Genomic DNA, 19,566 nt, shown 5'->3' with positions numbered 1-19,566 from the left:
AACAAAATCTCCTTACCTGCTGAAATGCACATCTCAAATTCCGTTTTCTCACGTTTACTTATGCTGGATTCTAGTGTAGCATAAACAAATTCTAATACTGGTGTGCGAGTTAAATATACCAATAATTTTTTTATTTTCAGATCATCTTCTTTGGAGAAAGAATGAACATCTCTAACCTCCCTCACAAACTGTAAAAATGCCTTAAGATGACTATCTTCTGGGTTGTAGCCCCCTGTACTCTGGCAGAAGTTTACCAACATTTCTAAGGTCTGAGTCAACTCAGAATACAACAATCTTCAGACTCACAGCCATGAAGACCTTAAATCCTACTTATAAATGTCTTACAGGACACATTTTTATCCATGACAGAATTTCACTTTATTAAATATACAAACTTCAGATGGCTGCAATTCTGTTATTTGCAGTAATAGTGCATTATATATGCTAAAACTTCAGACTCAGTGCTGAAAACAAGAAAAGTATTGAAATGCCTCTTTAAAAATACATAAAATGCCTTCAAAGTACTTTCTAGACACAACATATCAGTAGAATGCTTCTCATGGGATTACCTCTGCCAAGAGGCCATATCAGATTACCAGGCATGTTACTGCCACAATACCAGGAAAGAAGGCATAGGAACATGATATATTCACGAGAAATTACTTTTGTTGCATTCACACATTGTATCAGAAATCAACATCAAGGTGCATATAATCAGACTCAATTAACATATCTCCTTATCCATATTACTAACAGAATTTTGCATACTATGACATGAACTATTAAATACACTTAATAGATCCTCCATGGGATACAGGTTCTGTGTATGGAATAAGTTAGGTCTTCTGCTAAGCTGCATTTAATACATGGATTATACATCATATAGCAATATCTTAAAAGAGATATATTATAAATTATTTACAATTAGACTAGCTGTAATCACACCATTCCTAAAATAAGTATACAAAAACTTCATGAACTATACCCAAAACTGTTCAAAATATAATTTCTTCCTTTTATATCCATGCTAGTTCTTTTGCCACAACATTTGTCATGATACTGGCCATCACCGTCAGAGCCGTTATAAAATATTTACAATTTAGCAAAATCAAAGTCTTGCAGTAACTGGTTAGACATAATACAGTCAATATCCATTACAGTGAGCTTTATTACGTTGTAGATTGCCAAGAAAAAAGTCATGCACCCTGAAAAAAAATAAAAATAATTACTTAAATTTACTTCATGTTTCATCACTGATAACATATGCAGCTCTAAAAGTCATGTTTAATACACTTAGTAACAGTTTTTACACATGATAAAATACAGTTCAACAACATATACACCGAACAAATCTGAACACTAATTTAGATGTAGGAAACACTGTTTAACAACATATAAATATAAAATTCAGAATAATTTAACTCATGTGTATATTATAAATATTTGGCTGCACAACAGCATATGACAGCCACTGGCAGACAGAAACGGAGTTACATGGACAAGTGCTTTCATTTATATATTTTATATATATATATATATATATATATATATATATATATATATATATATATATATATATTATGTGTGTCTACATGGTACAATAAATCCCTTTGTCCATTTAACTTTATTTATATCTTTCAGTGGTGGTCAGTTTTGTAAATACTGTTAAACATGTCATTTCATTACATCGTATTAAGCAGATATTTAACTGAAGATTTCTGTCTTCTGGGTTGCTGCGCTGTGTAGTCTGGTCGATGTTAACCAACGTTTCAGAGGTCATACTGCCTCCGTCATCAGGGCGAGGAACATTCATCTACCAGACTACACGGCGCAACAACCAAGAAGACAGAAATCTTCATACTCACCGCTGTGAAAACCTCAAATCTTACACAGATATTTAACTGTTTCATCTTGCAAGTTCAATCGCATTTCTGGATTTCCTCTACTATTGCACTGATTGGTATAATTCATGTTATGAATTGTCAGTTTTGCGTTTACAGCTACATGTTAATTTTGTCCATTATCACTTCTTAGCTCGTATCATGTATAAAATATACCAGTTGCATAGAATTTCAAAATACTGATATCAGTTCATAACCTACCAATGAAGACACAGTGTCTTAATCCTGAGACGCTGAACTCTAGTATTCAATACTGAATTCCCACTTAGGTGTGCAGGAAGGGAAAGAAAGGTCGGTCAATTAGCGGGTGAGTCGGTGATTTTGAATGTTATAACGGGAGGGATATGGAAGGAAAGAGATATGACACAGAATTTGCTTGTGGAGAAGTGACAAACCCACAGAAGACTGCAGTCAAAAAGGTCAGTCCCCTGCAGGGTTTCAACAGCCCTGAAAGTTGACAGTATGTTTCTCAGAAGTCCAAATGATGTCACAACCCAGATCATCATCAACTCCATAGTTGAGAACCTCAAATTTTACATTCTGTATTAACCTCTCTCAAACAGCAGAATACATTTTAATTACCTGTGATTTCTTTAAATAAATTCTATACTTCTTTACCACGTCTTTCCCAAATTTCTGTTATATCAAAGCTTGCATTGACTGATGCTGTGTAACTAAACAGAAATGTAAGGACACTGCTGCTATACTCTGCTATTTTGTCGGCTTGAATTATCCAACGATTCTGATGAATGCCCAGAACTTAATGTTGGCCCTGCAACAAATTGGTATTCACTATAAATATTTGCAGTAACAGTGTGTCCACAGAAATAAATCTAGAGATTTTTTTGGAAGTTGCATCAATCATACTTATCAGACAAGATACACTAAAATAACTATAAAACAATCACAAAAATATTAATCAATACAGCAGAAAAATAAGAGTAGTTATATTACAATAGACTACACATACTTCTAAATGTATTATTTGTAGTTTTTGTGACCTCGATATTGATTTATTGCAGCTACAGATCTATTATAGCAAAGCTAATCAATCCCATTACAGATATTATGCTGCAGAAAGTTATAAACTATTTTCTTTTTGAACCTTCTTGAATTTTCATCAAATGGAAAAAGCTTTAAGTAAAAATAGTATAACTTGGTTAGATCTATAATTTGTCGTGCAACAAACAATATTTCTTCTACAATAAGCTGTTTTTGAGAATTTTGATAAAGTCTGATTTAATTTTTATGTAAAGTATGGGTTACATTTGACAGAAATGAAGTGTAATAAAATTTTACTGAAACAAAACAGAAATGATTCTGGAATAATAATAATAATAATAATAATTTAATTAAATTCAACCACAGCTTTAGAGGATATGCATCTATACATGTTTTGCCGCTGCTTCTAGCAGGTTCCAATTATAAGTTTGTTCACACTTCAATGGTCCAAGCTAGCTATGAATATTTAGGGTAACAAATAAGCATCATGTCACTAAGGGTCACAACACAACTTTCTTTGTTTGAAAATTGTTCCAAGAAAAATCACAAAAAACTTCCATATGAAGTTTAAGTTACTTAGATATTAAAATGCAAATGCTTTTACGCGCAACGAATACCACACATATTTTGCTGGCAAGAAGGCATGGGAAATTTTGATGCAAAACGTTTCATAAAATGGAAGTTTAACTGCACTTTATTTGCAAAGCAGAAAAATACTGGCAACATAGTTACCAACACCTATACTAAGCCTACTAAATGTTAATCTTCCACTATTTACCTCCACTAGCTTCCCTTGAGCTCCAAAACTGACGAATCTTTGAAAATTTCTTCCAGCCTTTATGCAGCACAATTGAGGTTAAACAAAGTTAGAACATAAGCATATAAGAGAAGAGCGCTGTAACAAAACATCATATTTCACCTTTTGGTTCCCGTGGACTATCCCTATGGGTTGGTGGTGGCAGAGGTCTGAACCTATGGGAATCTTCCCTGTGAGGGGGTGGTCGCGATGAGGTGGAAGAGTACGGGCTGTAATGTGGTGGTGGCGGCGGCGGCGGGGACCTGTGCTGCCTAAACCTATCTGGCGAATCACCACCACGAGGAGGTGGGGATCTATAAGGTCGGCCCGGAGGAGGCGATGGCGGTGGTGAATGGTCATATGGAGAAAACGAACCTCGAGGATCTGGTGGAGGAGGGGTGTACCGATGAGGAGGTGGTGAGGACATGCGACCTAGAGGAGGCGGTCTCCTGTCACCTGGAAATAAGGGAGGAGGCGGGGGCATAAATGGTGTTCCTGGAGGAGGTGGGGGGATAAATACTCCAAGTGGAGGTATCCCCATGAAGGGGCTTGGAGGCAAAGGTTGGCCTGGTATCAGTGCAGGGACAGGGGGAGAAGCAGGCAACCCATCATGATGCTGGTAGTGCAGAGGAGAGGATGGAGAATCCTGAAAAGCAGAGATGCCCACATGAACAGGCGAGGTTGGGAGCTCCCCATTACTGTCCCCTGGCATTCCTGTACAACAAATAACACAGCTTATTACAGATCAATGATGGTAATGCAACAACTAGAAATTACTGCAATGTTGTTAACCCTTTGAAGCTGAAGCTCATCTAAACAATATTTAAAAATTCAGTCCTTACGTCAACAAAAACAATGCATCTCTATAACGAACAAGAGAGGAAAGAATCACAGTTTATTATGAGAACCAAACATAGCCCATAAATATGATATGTGGGCAAAATACAGAGCTACTGATTGTTAAACTGGCAGTACATATAAATACTGTTAAGTTTTAACCCTTTAAAGCCCAATGGTAACCCCATCTTCCATCCATGTGAAAGTGGAGTCAAATTCGTATCAAAGACAACTCAGAACACAGACGTAAATAAGTAAAATAAGCCAACTCACTGTCAACTGTCTTTGAGGTTTCGCCAGTTTTCGAAGTATTTATTACGTTCTTTTCGACAACGATGAGCCTATTTCTCAGCTGGCTTCCCTCTTGCCTACTCTCTTCCAGCTTTCTTTCAGCCTGCCGGGCTGCAACCTGAAACAAACAGTTACTTCTTCAACACACAAGAAGTAACGTGCAAACAGAGTGGGTACGATTTGAGGTTTTCACGGTGGTGAGTCCAAAAGATGGCTTTCTTCTAGGTTGTAGCACCATGTAGTCTGGTAGGAGTTTACCAACGTTTCAGACGCCCCTGCTGCCTCCATCGTTAAAACTTCTACCGGACTACACGGTGTTACAACCTAGAAGAAAGCCAACTTTAAACATAGTTTGTTTCAATGTACCAAGAACTTCTAATCTGTGAGAGACCATTATACGCCATGCCAGCAACAGATAAAACTGCAGATATTAACCCTGCTGCTGCAACATTCAACTGTAGATGAACAAGTGTGCATTACCATATAGCGAAAGGTTCAACTCTATTCCAAGATATATATATATACACACAAAAACATTTTTGTTGATCTGAAAAGTGCTGTGATCTAGTTTGAAGTTGAACATTAATGTGCTGAAGAAAGTCTCATGTGTTGAGCAATATTTTGTCAAGCGTGGTAATATTTTTCTCAATTCTTAGCAGCTGCAGAATTGTAAAAAAATGCTTTGTAAATATAATATCAAACACTCTATTGATGGTTCAGTAATTTTTGTGAATTATATAAGTGTGTGCGTCAAATTCCTTTAAAAAATCAATGTTTTGTAGACAAATTTTTAAAAATATTATAAAATTATTTACCAAAAGACACAGAACAGTTTCTTACCCAATTTTCATGGGCCTTCTTTTCTAAAGCTGCAATCTGACATTTGAGACCTCTCTCCTGGTCCAAAATTTCTTTCTTCAGTGATTCATTTTGTGACCTATAATTGAAGTAAATATAAATCACATTGCATTTACACAAGAAAAGTTTATGATTCTAGAAGTGCATATAAAGGTAATCTTTCCTCTGTGGCTGAACACCACTCATAAAGGCACATTACGGGCATGGAGCTAACACTGCATCCATTCTAATCTCTTATGGCAGATTTCAGACTAGAAATTGACTAATATTTCAGAGGCGCTCAATGTTTTCATCACCCTGATGATGGAGGGACTTAACACCTGCGAAATGTCAATCAACTTTTAGCAGACTACATGGCGCAACATCCCAGATCTTAATGAAAATGCTTATTACTTACATCACACACCTTTCATAAATCTGTCAATTAATGCTTGCAACAGCACACATATTACGGTAACCCTTTGCTGAGTCACATGCAGCACAATATAGTAAAATTAATTGTCTGCGTCACTGAAATGGACAGTATAAAGATAACTAGTCCAACGACACTGGGATAAAGTGACTTAAATAGCATAACATTCTACCTTGTAGATGGAAACAATAGGGATATGTTCATTTAAAAACATGGTAACCATCAACAAGACTAAAAGATGTTACGACCCAGAGGACAGCAATCTTAACTCTCACTACTGTGATAACCCCAAAACTCATATAATCCTGTGCTCACTTGTAATTTTCAATTTCTTCTTTGAGAGATTTAATACGCTCATATGTGGATGTTGCGTCACCTTCCTTCTGTAAGTACATGGCCTCCTGCAAGCCCAGCTCCCTGAAACAGCGATTAACACTTGCTACAGCAGCAGATTCCACGAAAACGTACTGTAACTGGTTAGCACTTGTTAGGACTGATTTTAATATAATCGACTTCTGTCAAAACCTCTATGCAAAATACAACGAAATGACATACAACAAAAATTCTGGTATACGAAAGCACACAAATGAGGAAACACGAATTTAAAAAGCCACTTCTTTTTTTAATTTGTAAGAAATTGGGATGTGTGACTTACACAACCAAATATAGTAAGTATAACAAAAGTAGCTGAAATACTGTCATTCACAAACTATGCTTATCTATAAATGTTGCATAAAAAAACTAACTAACTCACTAGATGGCTTACCGAACCCAAAGATTCATCACCGAATTAACCAAAACAAGCAAAAAAAGCCTCTAAAAATTCCACAGAAATGTAAATATACTTACTTTTGAAGCTGAGTCTCCTTCTGCTTGAAATAGTTCGACAAAACTTCAAGTCTCGTCTGGGCCTCAATTTTTTCCTTCTCTGCTTCATCATAACTTCCCCTCAGTCTAGTAACCTCTTCACTAATAACCTTCACATGGTCTGAAAATTTGAATTGAAAGTTATTAAAAATTTTCTTTCATTAATGATGACTGTATTCTGGGCTGTAGTGCTTGCAGTCTGGTAGAAGTTTACTGATATTTCAGAGGTACTTGCTGCCTCCATAATTGGGATGACAATGGTGATCACCCTGATCATTGAGGTAGCACCCACCTCTGAATAATGATAATCCGTGGCGTAACAGCCCTCTGAGAGCCAAAGCCGACTAGCTGGCCTCACGTTCACATGCCTAAGCAGAGGTGAACGATCATCCAACCAGATATAGGGTGACGTGTGGTCAGCATGACGACCCCCCAGCCATTGCTAATTTTCATGACCTGATTATGCTATCCATTGTAGCTCCCCAATTTCCTCACAATGCTGGGTTGGCACCGGTCCCACACACCTTTTGAAAATTTCATAAACCGGTGCGGGAAACCCACCTCTAAAACATCACCAAAATTGTACCAACTACATGGCGCGCAATCCCAGAAGCGTCATCTTCATACTCATCACCATAAGAACTTGAAATCTCACTTCTGCTTCCATTTGTTAATGAAATGATACTGCACTGATAACAGTTTCTGCGAAGGAGGATGTTAATCAGATTTATATATATATATAAATAAAAAACAAGCTCGTGTTTTACCTTCAAGTAGCTTTCTTGCATCTTCTTCACCTTGAAGTTTCTCGACTAGTGCATCTCGTTCGATCGTCATAAGTTTCAGTTCTACTTTTATGTGTCCGACATCCAGTAATGCTTCAAATTTATCATCGCCCTCTTCACCACTGCTATTTTTCAAGTGTTTCAGACTTTCTTGCAACACCGTTATTTCACTCTCCTTAGTCACTAGCTTATCTTTCAGTTTATTTATTGTATCCTGCAACTTGCTATTCTCATTCTGAAGTTTATTAGTTTCTCTACTTAGTCCGTCTTCCACCTACATGATAAACAAGTGAACAGAGTAGACATGTTAACGATCTGTAATGCATGAATCAGATCTCGGTAAGAACCAAGTTTGCACATATTTGCAGAAAAAAAAGAGTCAAATGAAAATATTAATAAAAGACAAGTTATATGAACCTCATGTAGTTGTGTCTGTAGTAATTTATTCTTCTCCAATAATTCTTCTTCCATTGTAAGTTTAGCAGACAATACATCATTCAGATTTTCATTTACCTGTAATTAAAATAATCTGATTAAAGACAGGTAATGAGTAGTTTCTTTGTGAGATCATGTTAAATAAAGTGCCATTCAGATGGAATGTAAGGTGGGCTTTGCCACAAAATTAGAGACAGATGACAGCTCACCACACATCAAACAGCCATATGTTAGGAATTTGAACATGAATGGTTATTACATTAGATCTTCTGATTATTCTCTCTCCTCCAGGCTTCCCAACCAAAATTTTGTAAGCACTTTTCATCCTCCACATGCATTCTAAAAAATAATGAGATACTTTTTATTCTGTACAGCATCTAGTTACCTTCTGCATATCTTCTTCTAAGGAAATAATTTTATCCTTTGCAGCAGTTAAATCAGCTTGTAGAGCTTCATTCTTAAAACATAAAAGAAACAATTATTACAATTCGTATTCTGGATAACATATATATCTACACACGGATATATTGTCAAAAAAGGTACAAAATATTAACTTAAAAGTATATATATTCAAAAAGATGAAATGCAACACTGATCAAATAAATTACATGCTGAAGTCACACATTTGATTTCCGGTTGCTGCCAGATTACAGCACAACAGCAACAAAATCTTAATAAAACAACTCGATTGTTCTTTAGACATCGTCCATCGTCTCGGTTATTTGTTAAAAACCACAATGTCTTGTGACTCTATCTGTCTCTGTTATTAGGTTAGGGTTCACAAAAAAGGGGGTGCCTACCCTGGTTGGACCTTTAGACAGAGCTAGATTCCAACACTGATAGAGATCCAGTCTCCAAAATGCTGCGGTTTTTTAAACAAATAACCAAGATGACAATGTCCATAGTAGAAATCGAGTTTATTGCAACATACAATCGCCAGAACCCTTCAGAATAATACTAATAAAGCGTACCTCTGTGTTTTTAGCATTCAGGGAAGCAGTCATGGTTGCAATGGTGCTTTGCTGAGAGTCTAGCTGCTTCTGCACTTGCTCAACGCTCTTCATAACCGTGTCAGAGCCATGCTGAGCCGAGAGGAATTCCGACAGCATGCGGTTCAGCTCGAGGCCAGCTTCTGTAGCCGCCTCCAGTTCCTTCTCAAGAGACGTAACCTGTTCCTCAAGTTCTGCTTTTGCTACCTACAAACAGAACGATAACTACGCTGCTGACACACATTACAAGGACTTCCTTTAAAGTCTGTGCAGAAAAATTTCTTCAACAAAATATAAAGTTCCCATTAATTTAAGACAAGTAATTACAGAAATAATGACTCCCACATTCGTATCTACATACAAGTCCACATGGTGTTGAAACCCAAAAGATCAACACTGAAATTTTCAAGTTCCTTACAAGCAAGATGTTTCTTAGCTGAGTAACTACGAACTTCACAACTAATTTCCTCCACAACAAAGCAGTTAGCTATCTTTCTATGGCTCACACTTACCTTTGACTCTTCCAGCTCGGCCTTTAACACCACAACCACCTCGCTGTTATCCGCAGAGGTATTCTCAACAGAAATTAGTTTCTCCTTTGTGGCTTGTAAATTATCTTTCAATATCAGACATTCTTTAGATGACACTAACAATTCTTTTTCCAAACAATTAATTTTGGCAACTAAGGAGCCATCTCGTCTTCTTTTCTGAAAAGTAAACATTCATTCAAACATACTTTAAATGAACAGCACCAGCTTTCAGCTTAAAGGCAAAATATTATCAATTATGGACATGAAAATTGTGATAACAAACCACAAAACTCTGAATTTTAAGTATTTCAATTCCAATGCATCACATATCAAATAATTATGAATAAATTTATAGCTATAGATTACACAATTTAATGCCGCCAGTAAGGGTATAAATGTACACATGTTTATGAACCTTTCTGATTCATCATAGCAACTTCAGAATTGGTGAATAGATTTGCAAAATGTCATTTCCATTTCTGCCTGGTCCTAGTTTTTGAAAGTGGCTCCTAAATTTATATCAAATTGTTTGCATGTCTGAAATAACATGTAGCATCACCTTACCTCGATGTAATAATGTCCTAATGAAAATAGTAACACTGTCGCTGCAGTAACGATGAGGTAGAGAAGAGTCTCGTATGATGATCGTTGCAGGTCCATTGTGAAGATACCATCTTCAGGGAACTATAAATACAGAAAGTCACTTATAACTTGTTAAAATGGGATAGCTCGATCAGTAAAGTGATTGGCTACAGGCTGGACGACTGCGCTCATACTCACAGCGAGCAAGAACTTTCTCGGCCAACATGTGTACCAACTGCGACCCACCTATTTTCCTATATGAATAATGAGGGACCTTACCCTGGGATTAAAATGGCCAGGGCATGAAGTTTATCATTCTTCTCCATCTAGTGCTGATATTAAGAATGAGCGACGTTATAGCTCCACACTCCCATGTCTTCATGGTGTGTTGCTTAAATTAAGTGCAGAGACAAGTTTAACTTTTACATTATATATACTGGAATAAAAAAGTCTTTTCAGCCAGTCCTACACAAAGTTCAGGTAACTTACATACACAAACACATACATATATGTGAAACACACAAGGACATCGGCTTGCACCAATGTTAGGCCAATCGAAAACCAAGACATAAATATTTCTCATACAAAATAACAAAATGCCAAAGAATGATTTCGTAATTCCATATCAAAACTCAGACTGATCTCAACTAACAAAATGGAACAAATTCGGCAGAATACAAAATACATACAGAACACTATAAAAAGAGCCACATCTGGAGAAAATTAAAGGCTGATCAAACTTTAAATACAATTTTCTTAACACCAATATATTCCACATCATGACAGAATTACGAGATTCCCCAAAATGTTATGTTAAACAAAAAATTACCTCAACACGATCTGTAAAGCACACACTAATTCTGGTAAAACATGAAAAAATACTTAATCCAACTGGTTAATATCCTTCCACCTACAGAATAAGATTACACATAACTGTGTAATGATTGCTTAAACATAAACTGATAAGTAAGTAAACTAAAAATGAATCAGTCATCCATGACATAACCTCACATTTTCTCTTAAAAGATAAGTGTACAGATAATAACATGATTATCAGTAACTGTGTTCCCAAAAATTATCTTACCTTAATTATCACACTGTCTTCAGGTATACTGGGGACACTCTCTGGCTGCTGCTGGATGCTTGGGACATCGCCAGACACTTCACTACAGTCTGAGTCAATGCCAGCAGAGGGATCATAGTTCACTTTACAAGCTGAAGCTAAAAATAAGTATGCCATACTGACTGATATACAGGAATAACAAACTTAATCATGTAAACAAACATTAATCACACAGTATAAGGAAGCACCAATAGAAGATATGCACCTACAATAAAAAATAAATATTTATATACATATTTGCAAGTCATGATCTAATGACTGCATTATCATGTATGCATTATAATGGAAAGTGTTGTGTGTGTCTACATTTAAGCATATCACAAGAATGTAAATTAAAGAACATGTATTTCAAATGTTTTGCTCATAATTTCACATAGCTGAATTTCCTTGAATTTCTGTTTTTGGTGAAACAAATCTATACAAGAACTAATATTTGTGTCCCTGATTCAAAATTTTGTAGAAAATATCCCTCTGAAATAAGTTTAATGTACTTTCTTTAATACTCTTCTTTCAGTTGTTATATTGTTTAACCATTCACATGGCATAATATTTATATCCTGAATAAAATGTATTTATGTACACAGCAAATCAAATTAAGATAAAAAAAAAAAATTACAGTGGAACCATGGTTCCAGAGAATTTCACGTAAATACGTCTATACAGTAAGGAGTTTATATAGTGGCTTTATTCTAAATATTTTCTTTATACACGCTTTACAATTGATTAAAGTTTGAGTAAGACTGTACTGCCTACCTTGAATTAGTTACGCTAAAGATGGGTCTGTGGTAGCTGAAATATCTTATAAAATTTGTGCACTTTAGAGTATCAACATATCTTGCAAACACCATATCTATACAGGATTTTGATCTAGTAGTACTACACTGAGGATCTGACATCAACATTAAGCCAAACGTTTCCTCCATAAATGTGACAAAGCTTTGATTTTCCTACTTCTTTAAATCAATGTTATCTCCTGTCAATATTATCGGCATTGTATTAGGATTTTCTGTGTCCATAACTGAAAACATCTTTGTATAATTTCTCAAATGACTCAAAATAAATCTCTTACAATCATCAATAGGTGTGTACATCTTGTACATAGTATGACGCAACAATAGATTTCTTAATAATTCTTATATAAGATAAGTACCTGCGACATTGTAAAACGTTTTTACCAGCACAAAATTATCTAATATACAATGCACTTCCTCTACAAGCGATTCACAGCTCAGATCTTTCCGCTATAACGAAAGCGGTTTGTTGACAGCAGTAATGTAACACAACAATGCCGAGTAAACAGATGATATTTCCTAGGTAACATAACAATGCATGCAGGGTGACCATTGTTGTCAGTCCATATTTACAAATTGTTTATATTTCATAGGTAACCATCTTACACATTTTCCTGTCACTTTTTCGTAACACTTTTTTGCGGAATAACACTGACCCTTCCATATAGACGTATTTACGTCAAAAATTACATAAATTATTATCTCAAAATAACAAACAATAAATGCAAAGCTGCGTTGTTTTATTACACATATCGTGCTAAAGACATCACAATGCTGTTCTACCTCACAGTGATTAAGCTGAAATATCAATAACTATTAAACATTCAACATTTTTACAGGAATGTTTAAACTTAAACCAAGTACTTAAAACAGTGATTTTTTGTTTCGTATGTTACTCCTATCTGTAAATCATTATGCATTTATGGAGGAACCTTATGCATATTTACTTCTTTCAAATGCATTTAATGACTCTGTCAGTAGCTCAGACCACACAGTATCAGATGTCAGGATGATAAATAATGATCATGGCCTGGTTTTATCCTAACCTCAATTAGGATAAGTCAGTCTTCAAGCTTAGATCTGAACCTGGGATCTTCAAAGTACAAAGCTGGAGTAATAAGCATTCAACCATAATGTTCATTTAAAAAAAATTGTATTTCATGGGATTTATTATTGTTTATTTTGTAGATACTTTCATGGCCCTATGTATTAATAAGGAAAATATAAAATTTATGCTGTCACAGTGGCCGAGTGGTCTGAGGCGTGGGTCTTGTGCCGTTTGGACACTGTGACCGTGGGTTCGAATCCCACTCAAGGCATGGATGTTTGTCCGCATCTTTCTGTGTTGTGTTGTCCTGTGTATAGGTAGAGGCCTTGTGACGGGCTGATCACTCATCCAAGGAGTCCTACCAACTGTCTATAGATCATATACAACGAAAGTTGGGACCCGCAGATGCTCAAGGCACTGAAGAACGGGTCGCCTAAGTAAGCAAGCAATATAAAATTTAACTTACGTGTCCTTCCCGTGTCTTCACTCAAGTAGTGATTTCCACCTGAGCCAATTACACTGTTTTCTCTGTTTGGAATTTCCCACAGAGACGATGCAGCATCTCTCACATCCTTCTTCCTATTAATTCGTTCCGTTTCAGCTGTGGGTGGAATGTTTTCAGATGTAACCTGCAGGTTACCTTCATTTGCTTCTTCTGGTGCCTCAGGAGATAGTGAGTCTGAGGATAAACCTCCAAACATGGATTCCAACACTGCGATGCCAGCTGACAGTGAATCAGTAACTCCAGAAAACAAACTTCCTGATGATTCAACAATTTCTTCTTGTTCAGACACCAATTCACTGCCTTCTTTCTCTGAAGGCAAAGTGGGTATAACCGTGATTGATTCTTCAGTAGAAGTCTCATTTTGTGGAACTTCATATAATTCTTCAGCGGAAGAAGTTGCAGTTGTAGTTTCTATTTTTTCCTGAACAGAATCAAGGTCAGGTTCCTCAGACAAGGTAGATTTAATCCCATCTTCAATTTCAGACAACATCTCTGTATTATAATCTGTAATTTCACCAGACGCAGGTTCTGGGTGAACATTTACATTCCGTGCTTCTAGATTTTCAGAAAAATCACCTGGATAACCAGTACCATGCACAGACCCTATTATTTCACCACTAAAATCAGTCACCTCTCCCCCTTCAACACTCGTATCACCACCTGATACAGAATCCAATGGATCATCTCTGTCACCACTTACTTGGTGTGCATCTACATGCTCACTTACGTCACTTCCCTCTGCCTCTGTAACATTATCATGCATTACTTTTACTTCTGACTCTTCTGCATTTCCAAAGCTGTCATCAGTAGTCTCATTAGCATTAACAAGCACATTCTGGTTATCTGAATCTGATATTGGTTCTGTATGTTCAAGTGTGGATGGCTCATCTGTTATAATTTCCCTGGAGGTTTCATAAACATCAGTGAGTTTTTCTGTCATATCAAGTGACAAATCTTTTATGTCTTCCTGCAAATTAGGGCTGTCAGCCTCGCTGTTGTTATTCACTGAAATACTGCTTGTGTTAATATCAGTTTCAAGAGTCAAATGTGCTGCGTCCTGATTCCCAAGTTTTAATGTTTCACCACCTGCTAACAAGGCAGAATCATCACTGTTTACTGATTTAACTTCTTCTACGTGTTTCTGTTCATCAGTATCCATATTGTTTTTTTCTGTTACCTCTTCATTTACTTCCTCTTCATCATCATCATCATCATCTTCATGGTAATCATCTTCCTCGTCCTCATTTTCATCATATTCTTCTTCTTCATCTTCAACACTCTCCTCAATTTCATTAATTACTTCCTTCACAGGTTCCTCAAAACTGTCTTCCTCCTTATCTTCAACAGAATCTAATTCCTTGTTACTTTCATCTACAGCATTCACATGCTTCTCCCCTATATTCTCCACTTCCTGCTTGTGCTCAAATATAGATTCTACTTCCTTATCAACAACATAATCTGTTTCCAGCTTATCTGCAACAGATCCTAATTCTGTCTTCTTTTCAACAGTTTCTGTTTCCTCCATTTTAACCGGTTGTGTTTCAACAGATTCATCTACTTTCTTTTCAAAACCTTCCGTTTCCTTAATTTTAACCGGTTGTGTTTCAACAGATTCATCTACTTTCTTTTCAAAACCTTCCGTTTCCTTAATTTTAACCGGTTGTGTTTCAACAGATTCATCTACTTTCTTTTCAAAACCTTCCGTTTCCTTAATTTTAACCGGTTGTGTTTCAACAGATTCATCTACCTTCTTTTCAACAGCACCTGTTTTTTTAACTTTATCTGGCTGTGTTTCCTTTACATCTTCTTCAATGCTGCCAAACACTGTAGATGTAGATGGCTCACCCAAAACAGTTCCAGGAACTGAGACTGGTTCATTACCAAGTTTGGATTTCTGTTCGGGAACTACACTTTGCAGAGATCTTAAAGTTGTGAATGTCGGTTGTATGTCAGAGACAGATAACTTAGATTCTGTTTGTTCTCCATCAGTGTCATAATACAGTACAGTTCCATCTACAACCTCAAAAGGCTGGGTAATAACCTCATGATTTGGAGATGTCTCACTTTCAACTGGTTCAGCTGAAACTCCACTACCAGAAAATGATGGAAGTCCAATATGTGCATACAGCAAGTTACTCAAAGAAAAATCATCAAGCAATGGCGTTTCTTTCAGAATTCCAGACCCTGAATCTGATTCTAGGCCTGAATGTTCTACATCATTCAACTCAGCTTCCAGTTTTGATGTTTCATGTCTGTTCACCTCGGAACTACTTGCATTCATGAGAGATTCATCTGTCACATTCTTCACTGTGCTGTTTCTTATATTCTCTGCTGCTTCTGTATTCACGGTAAATTTTAGTGAGCTCTTCAGAATCTTATATTCTCTCACAAAGCCCTTAGGAACATAACCTCTTTTTCCATTTATCTGAAAATTAAAACATCATTTAAAATTCAGCTTGACCAACAAATTCTCTACTTGCACTGCACTGTTAGGTATATACAACATTATTCTAGGGGAATTTTATTTAGAACGTGTTTAATTTATTTTAATACATTCATTATATCATCCTATACACATTTACAAAGTGACAAGATATATATAAAATGATTATACGTGAATACATTGTTATTCAATCACTTCTTCTATCACTAACAACAAATGCTTTTCTCAACACTAAGTAGCAAAAAATCTCAAGAGCTTCCTAAAGATATTTTTGTAGGACATATGAAAGTCATAATATGCATAACCTTCCATTTAACTTGTTTTCTGTTGCACCACTCCAACTGAAACGTAATAAATTTAAATCCTTTCCACACTTCTGCTTACAGTGATGAAAGACCATAAGTAAAAGTTATGTAGGATGATACAAAGTAGAGATAGACAAAGAACAATGATCCAGCCTAACATGACATTGGAGATATTCCAAGAAGTACAAGAATTTAAATATCTTGGAACAATCCTGACAAGTAATAATGATGAGTTGACCGAAGTACAAAGTAGAATAACAGTAGCAAATAAAATATATTTTGCGTTAAAAGGGATTATGAAATCTAATTGTGTACATAAAAGCAGTAAAATAAGGATATATAAGACCATCATCAGGAGTATCCTCTGCTATGCAAGTGAGCTCTGGACACTGACAAAGAAAAGAGAAATGATGCTGGGCGCACTTGAAAGGAAGATTTTGAGAAGAATCTTTGGACCAGTTCAGGAAAACTCAAAATGGAGGATACGCTACAATCATGAGCTTTATAGACTATATAAAAGTGATGATATAGTAACTCACATTAAACTGAGAAGGTTGGAATGGGCTGGACATGTCTACAGGATGGAAGAGTATAGGATAGCCAAAAAAATACTGGAAGGAACAATATATTGGAGAAGGCCAGTGGGAAGACCTAAAGGTAGATGGCTGGATGCAGTGACGACTGACTCCAGAAATCTCCTTGGAACAGCAGCTTGGAGAAGGATAGCGTTGGATAGAGAGAATTGGAGGAAGAAGATAGAGGAGGCTAGGGCTCGATTTTGGGCTGTTACGCCATAGTAGTAGTAGTAGTAGTAAAAGTTATGTAACTGAGAACTGTATCAGAGACTGTGTCATTAAGACCCTGAAATATTCAGCAATCATAGGAGGTGGAAGAAACACAACACATAATGCATAAATATCACACCATTTGTAACTATTAACGTACAAACAATACTAAATGCATAATGATTCATTAGTTATTACCGTCAACTCAAAACCAAACAAAACTGAGAGACTGCCACGTTGTTTCAAGTTTTTTTTAAATGCACATTCTTCAAAGCATAATTACAGAACCTTACACATTAATTATGTTCCACTTCCACCTCACAAGTTTGTATGTCTACCATGTAGTCATTATGACTTAGCTGTCTCTTGTTTACTTCTAAACCAAATTTCTTTCAGTAAATTTTCTGTGTTGTTCTTTATAATATTTGTTTTCACTCAATAACTTAATACCATAGGTAAAAGATGACGGACCCCATCCAAATCCACCCCTCTTTGTTTTCTTAGACTTTCTTTATGGTGTATTCTAAACAAAAGTAATGGTGATAAAGCATTTTCTTGTTCAGAGGGTACTGAATACAGCCCTTGTCTTATAAATGTTTATCTCCGAACTTTCACCCACATGATGTTTTGACATTGTAGGTGCATAGCAAAAATTATGGAAATACTTTTATTTTCTGCATGAAATCTGAAATTCTTCACTGGTTAAAACTGGCGTACTTTCACTTAGTTTGGTTCAGTATAACTCAGTTGCTAAAATATGTTACATAGGTGAATCCTAAATGACCTCACTGTGCTGTAAAGTTGCTCCAAATAGGCCTATACTAATTCAGTCATCAAACAGTAAGTCACAATAAACGTAACAAAAAGTTCTAGATCTCACAGTTTACACAGAAAGTTTAAAAAGCCACATCAGTGAATATTTAAGTTCTACTCATGAAGATACATATGTGATATCACAAGTCAAATGCAATTTTTTTTCAATCTTTAGCATGAGACAAATCATAGTGTGCCAATGGAAGATTTATATAGCTTATTCATTCAACAACAGTTTAATTTCTTTAATTCTTATAATAAAAAATTTAAATACCTCTGCTCCCCATAAATCTGGTCTAGAACCTGCTGACTTACTGTAAATTAAACAATCCACATTTTTAGCAAAAGACAATATCCGTGCATCATCACTGAAATATCGAGTCAGTGTCTTGGCTACAGAAACAGGATCTAAAATTAAATAAAAACATAAATTAGTTATATTCTTATTCGAAAGTGAGCACGTAAAGACAAAATAAATGTCACCCTCATAGGTCCAGACAACATCACAAATCACTTTTTATGGCGATTAAGTAAATTCATATTCATTCTTGTAAATTATAATACAACTGACATACAGTTCAATGTATTAGTTTCAAATGTTCACAATATAAAACATTATATACAAAAAGCAAGGACAAGTAGTGTCCTGACAGTATTGAAACCTTATCGTACCTGAACAATTTGGGTCTCCACAAAGTCTTTTGTCAGATATATTTCCTTCAGAAATTTGCAAACAAATGCATGAAATTACAACAATAAAACGGCATGAAAAACCCATTCCTCTTCCGTATAATTAACCCTTGAACAACCACATCACCAAAAGCCCCACACGTAACCCATTACCACAGATTATCAAGCATTCTACCAAAGGTCGTTTTAACTACTTGCAGATATTGGATCACCTGTGACAAACTAACATCAAAGAATATGTGAGATAATGTATGTGCCATCTAGAGATCTAAACATGGCTGTAGTGGTAGCAATGTTCAGTTGGCCCTGACAGCAATCAGTTGTTTGCTACAACATTTAGAGGGGCATACGAATTTGTTTACGCTTTACCATATATTCTGCAGCCTGAATGATATTCCAGACACATGTATTTGCTTGTAATAACAAAGTTTCTTAATTAGTGTGATTTAATGTAACTAGCTGCTCAAACCTGAATATATTTACAATGTCAGACCGAGACGTATGGGATATAATTGAGTGGGATGAAAAAAAAATTATATGAACCCTGCCAGAGAAAACCACGTGTACTATGTTTACTGAGTGAGTTTGTAATTTCATGTTAACTGAGTAAGTATTGCATTGTAATTTGGAGCTTAACTTACATGTGATACAGGAAGAACAAAGCTATTATAATTGGCTTCCTAACGCATCCCAATACCACATGCTTTCTTTCGCAAACAGTTTTTGTATTAAGTTTCTTACAGGGGGATTTGTGCTCTTAATATTACTAACGTAATTA

General features: G+C 35.9%; 1 protein-coding gene across 2 annotated transcripts; it reads right to left on the bottom strand.

Moving 5' to 3' along the window:
• Positions 1-843: 843 nt before the first annotated feature.
• Positions 844-18,958, bottom strand: Tango1 (transport and golgi organization 1). 2 transcript variants are annotated; one of them, XR_015538027.1, is made up of 17 exons: positions 18,771-18,958; positions 18,373-18,506; positions 13,714-16,177; positions 11,370-11,506; positions 10,268-10,387; positions 9,686-9,880; positions 9,156-9,380; positions 8,570-8,641; positions 8,167-8,262; positions 7,732-8,023; positions 6,947-7,085; positions 6,413-6,514; positions 5,668-5,764; positions 4,810-4,945; positions 3,823-4,413; positions 2,484-2,673; positions 844-1,205 (listed from the first exon to the last, which is right to left on the bottom strand). XR_015538027.1 is itself a non-coding variant. In XM_087359375.1 (16 exons), the coding sequence occupies exons 1-16, from the start codon at positions 18,874-18,876 to the stop codon at positions 2,603-2,605; spliced, it is 4,977 nt and encodes a 1,658-aa protein (XP_087215501.1). In that variant the 5' UTR covers positions 18,877-18,958; the 3' UTR covers positions 844-2,602. The 2 variants fall into 2 exon arrangements, 1 of the variants encoding a protein (XP_087215501.1); XM_087359375.1 differs by having other exon boundaries at positions 844-2,673.
• Between the last annotated feature and the right edge of the window lie 608 nt (positions 18,959-19,566).

Source organism: Zootermopsis nevadensis, unplaced genomic scaffold (genome assembly GCF_977971745.1).
Source record: "Zootermopsis nevadensis isolate Lab colony 2312 unplaced genomic scaffold, Znev_1.0 Znev_ptg000031l, whole genome shotgun sequence".
Taxonomy (NCBI): domain Eukaryota; kingdom Metazoa; phylum Arthropoda; class Insecta; order Blattodea; family Termopsidae; genus Zootermopsis; species Zootermopsis nevadensis.
Note: the sequence above shows the minus strand (reverse complement) of the source record. Positions and strands in the feature narration are given on the sequence as shown.

Excerpts from the sequence above, each read along its gene's own strand:
- Tango1 (XM_087359375.1), bottom strand. The coding sequence starts at position 18,876 with ATGGGTTTTTCATGCCGTTTTATTGTTGTAATTTCATGCATTTGTTTG. Across the intron at positions 16,178-18,372 it reads CAGATTTATGGGGAGCAGAG|ATAAATGGAAAAAGAGGTTA; the intron begins GTATTTAAATTT and ends TTTAATTTTCAG. Across the intron at positions 8,024-8,166 it reads TACAGACACAACTACATGAG|GTGGAAGACGGACTAAGTAG; the intron begins GTTCATATAACT and ends TTTATCATGTAG.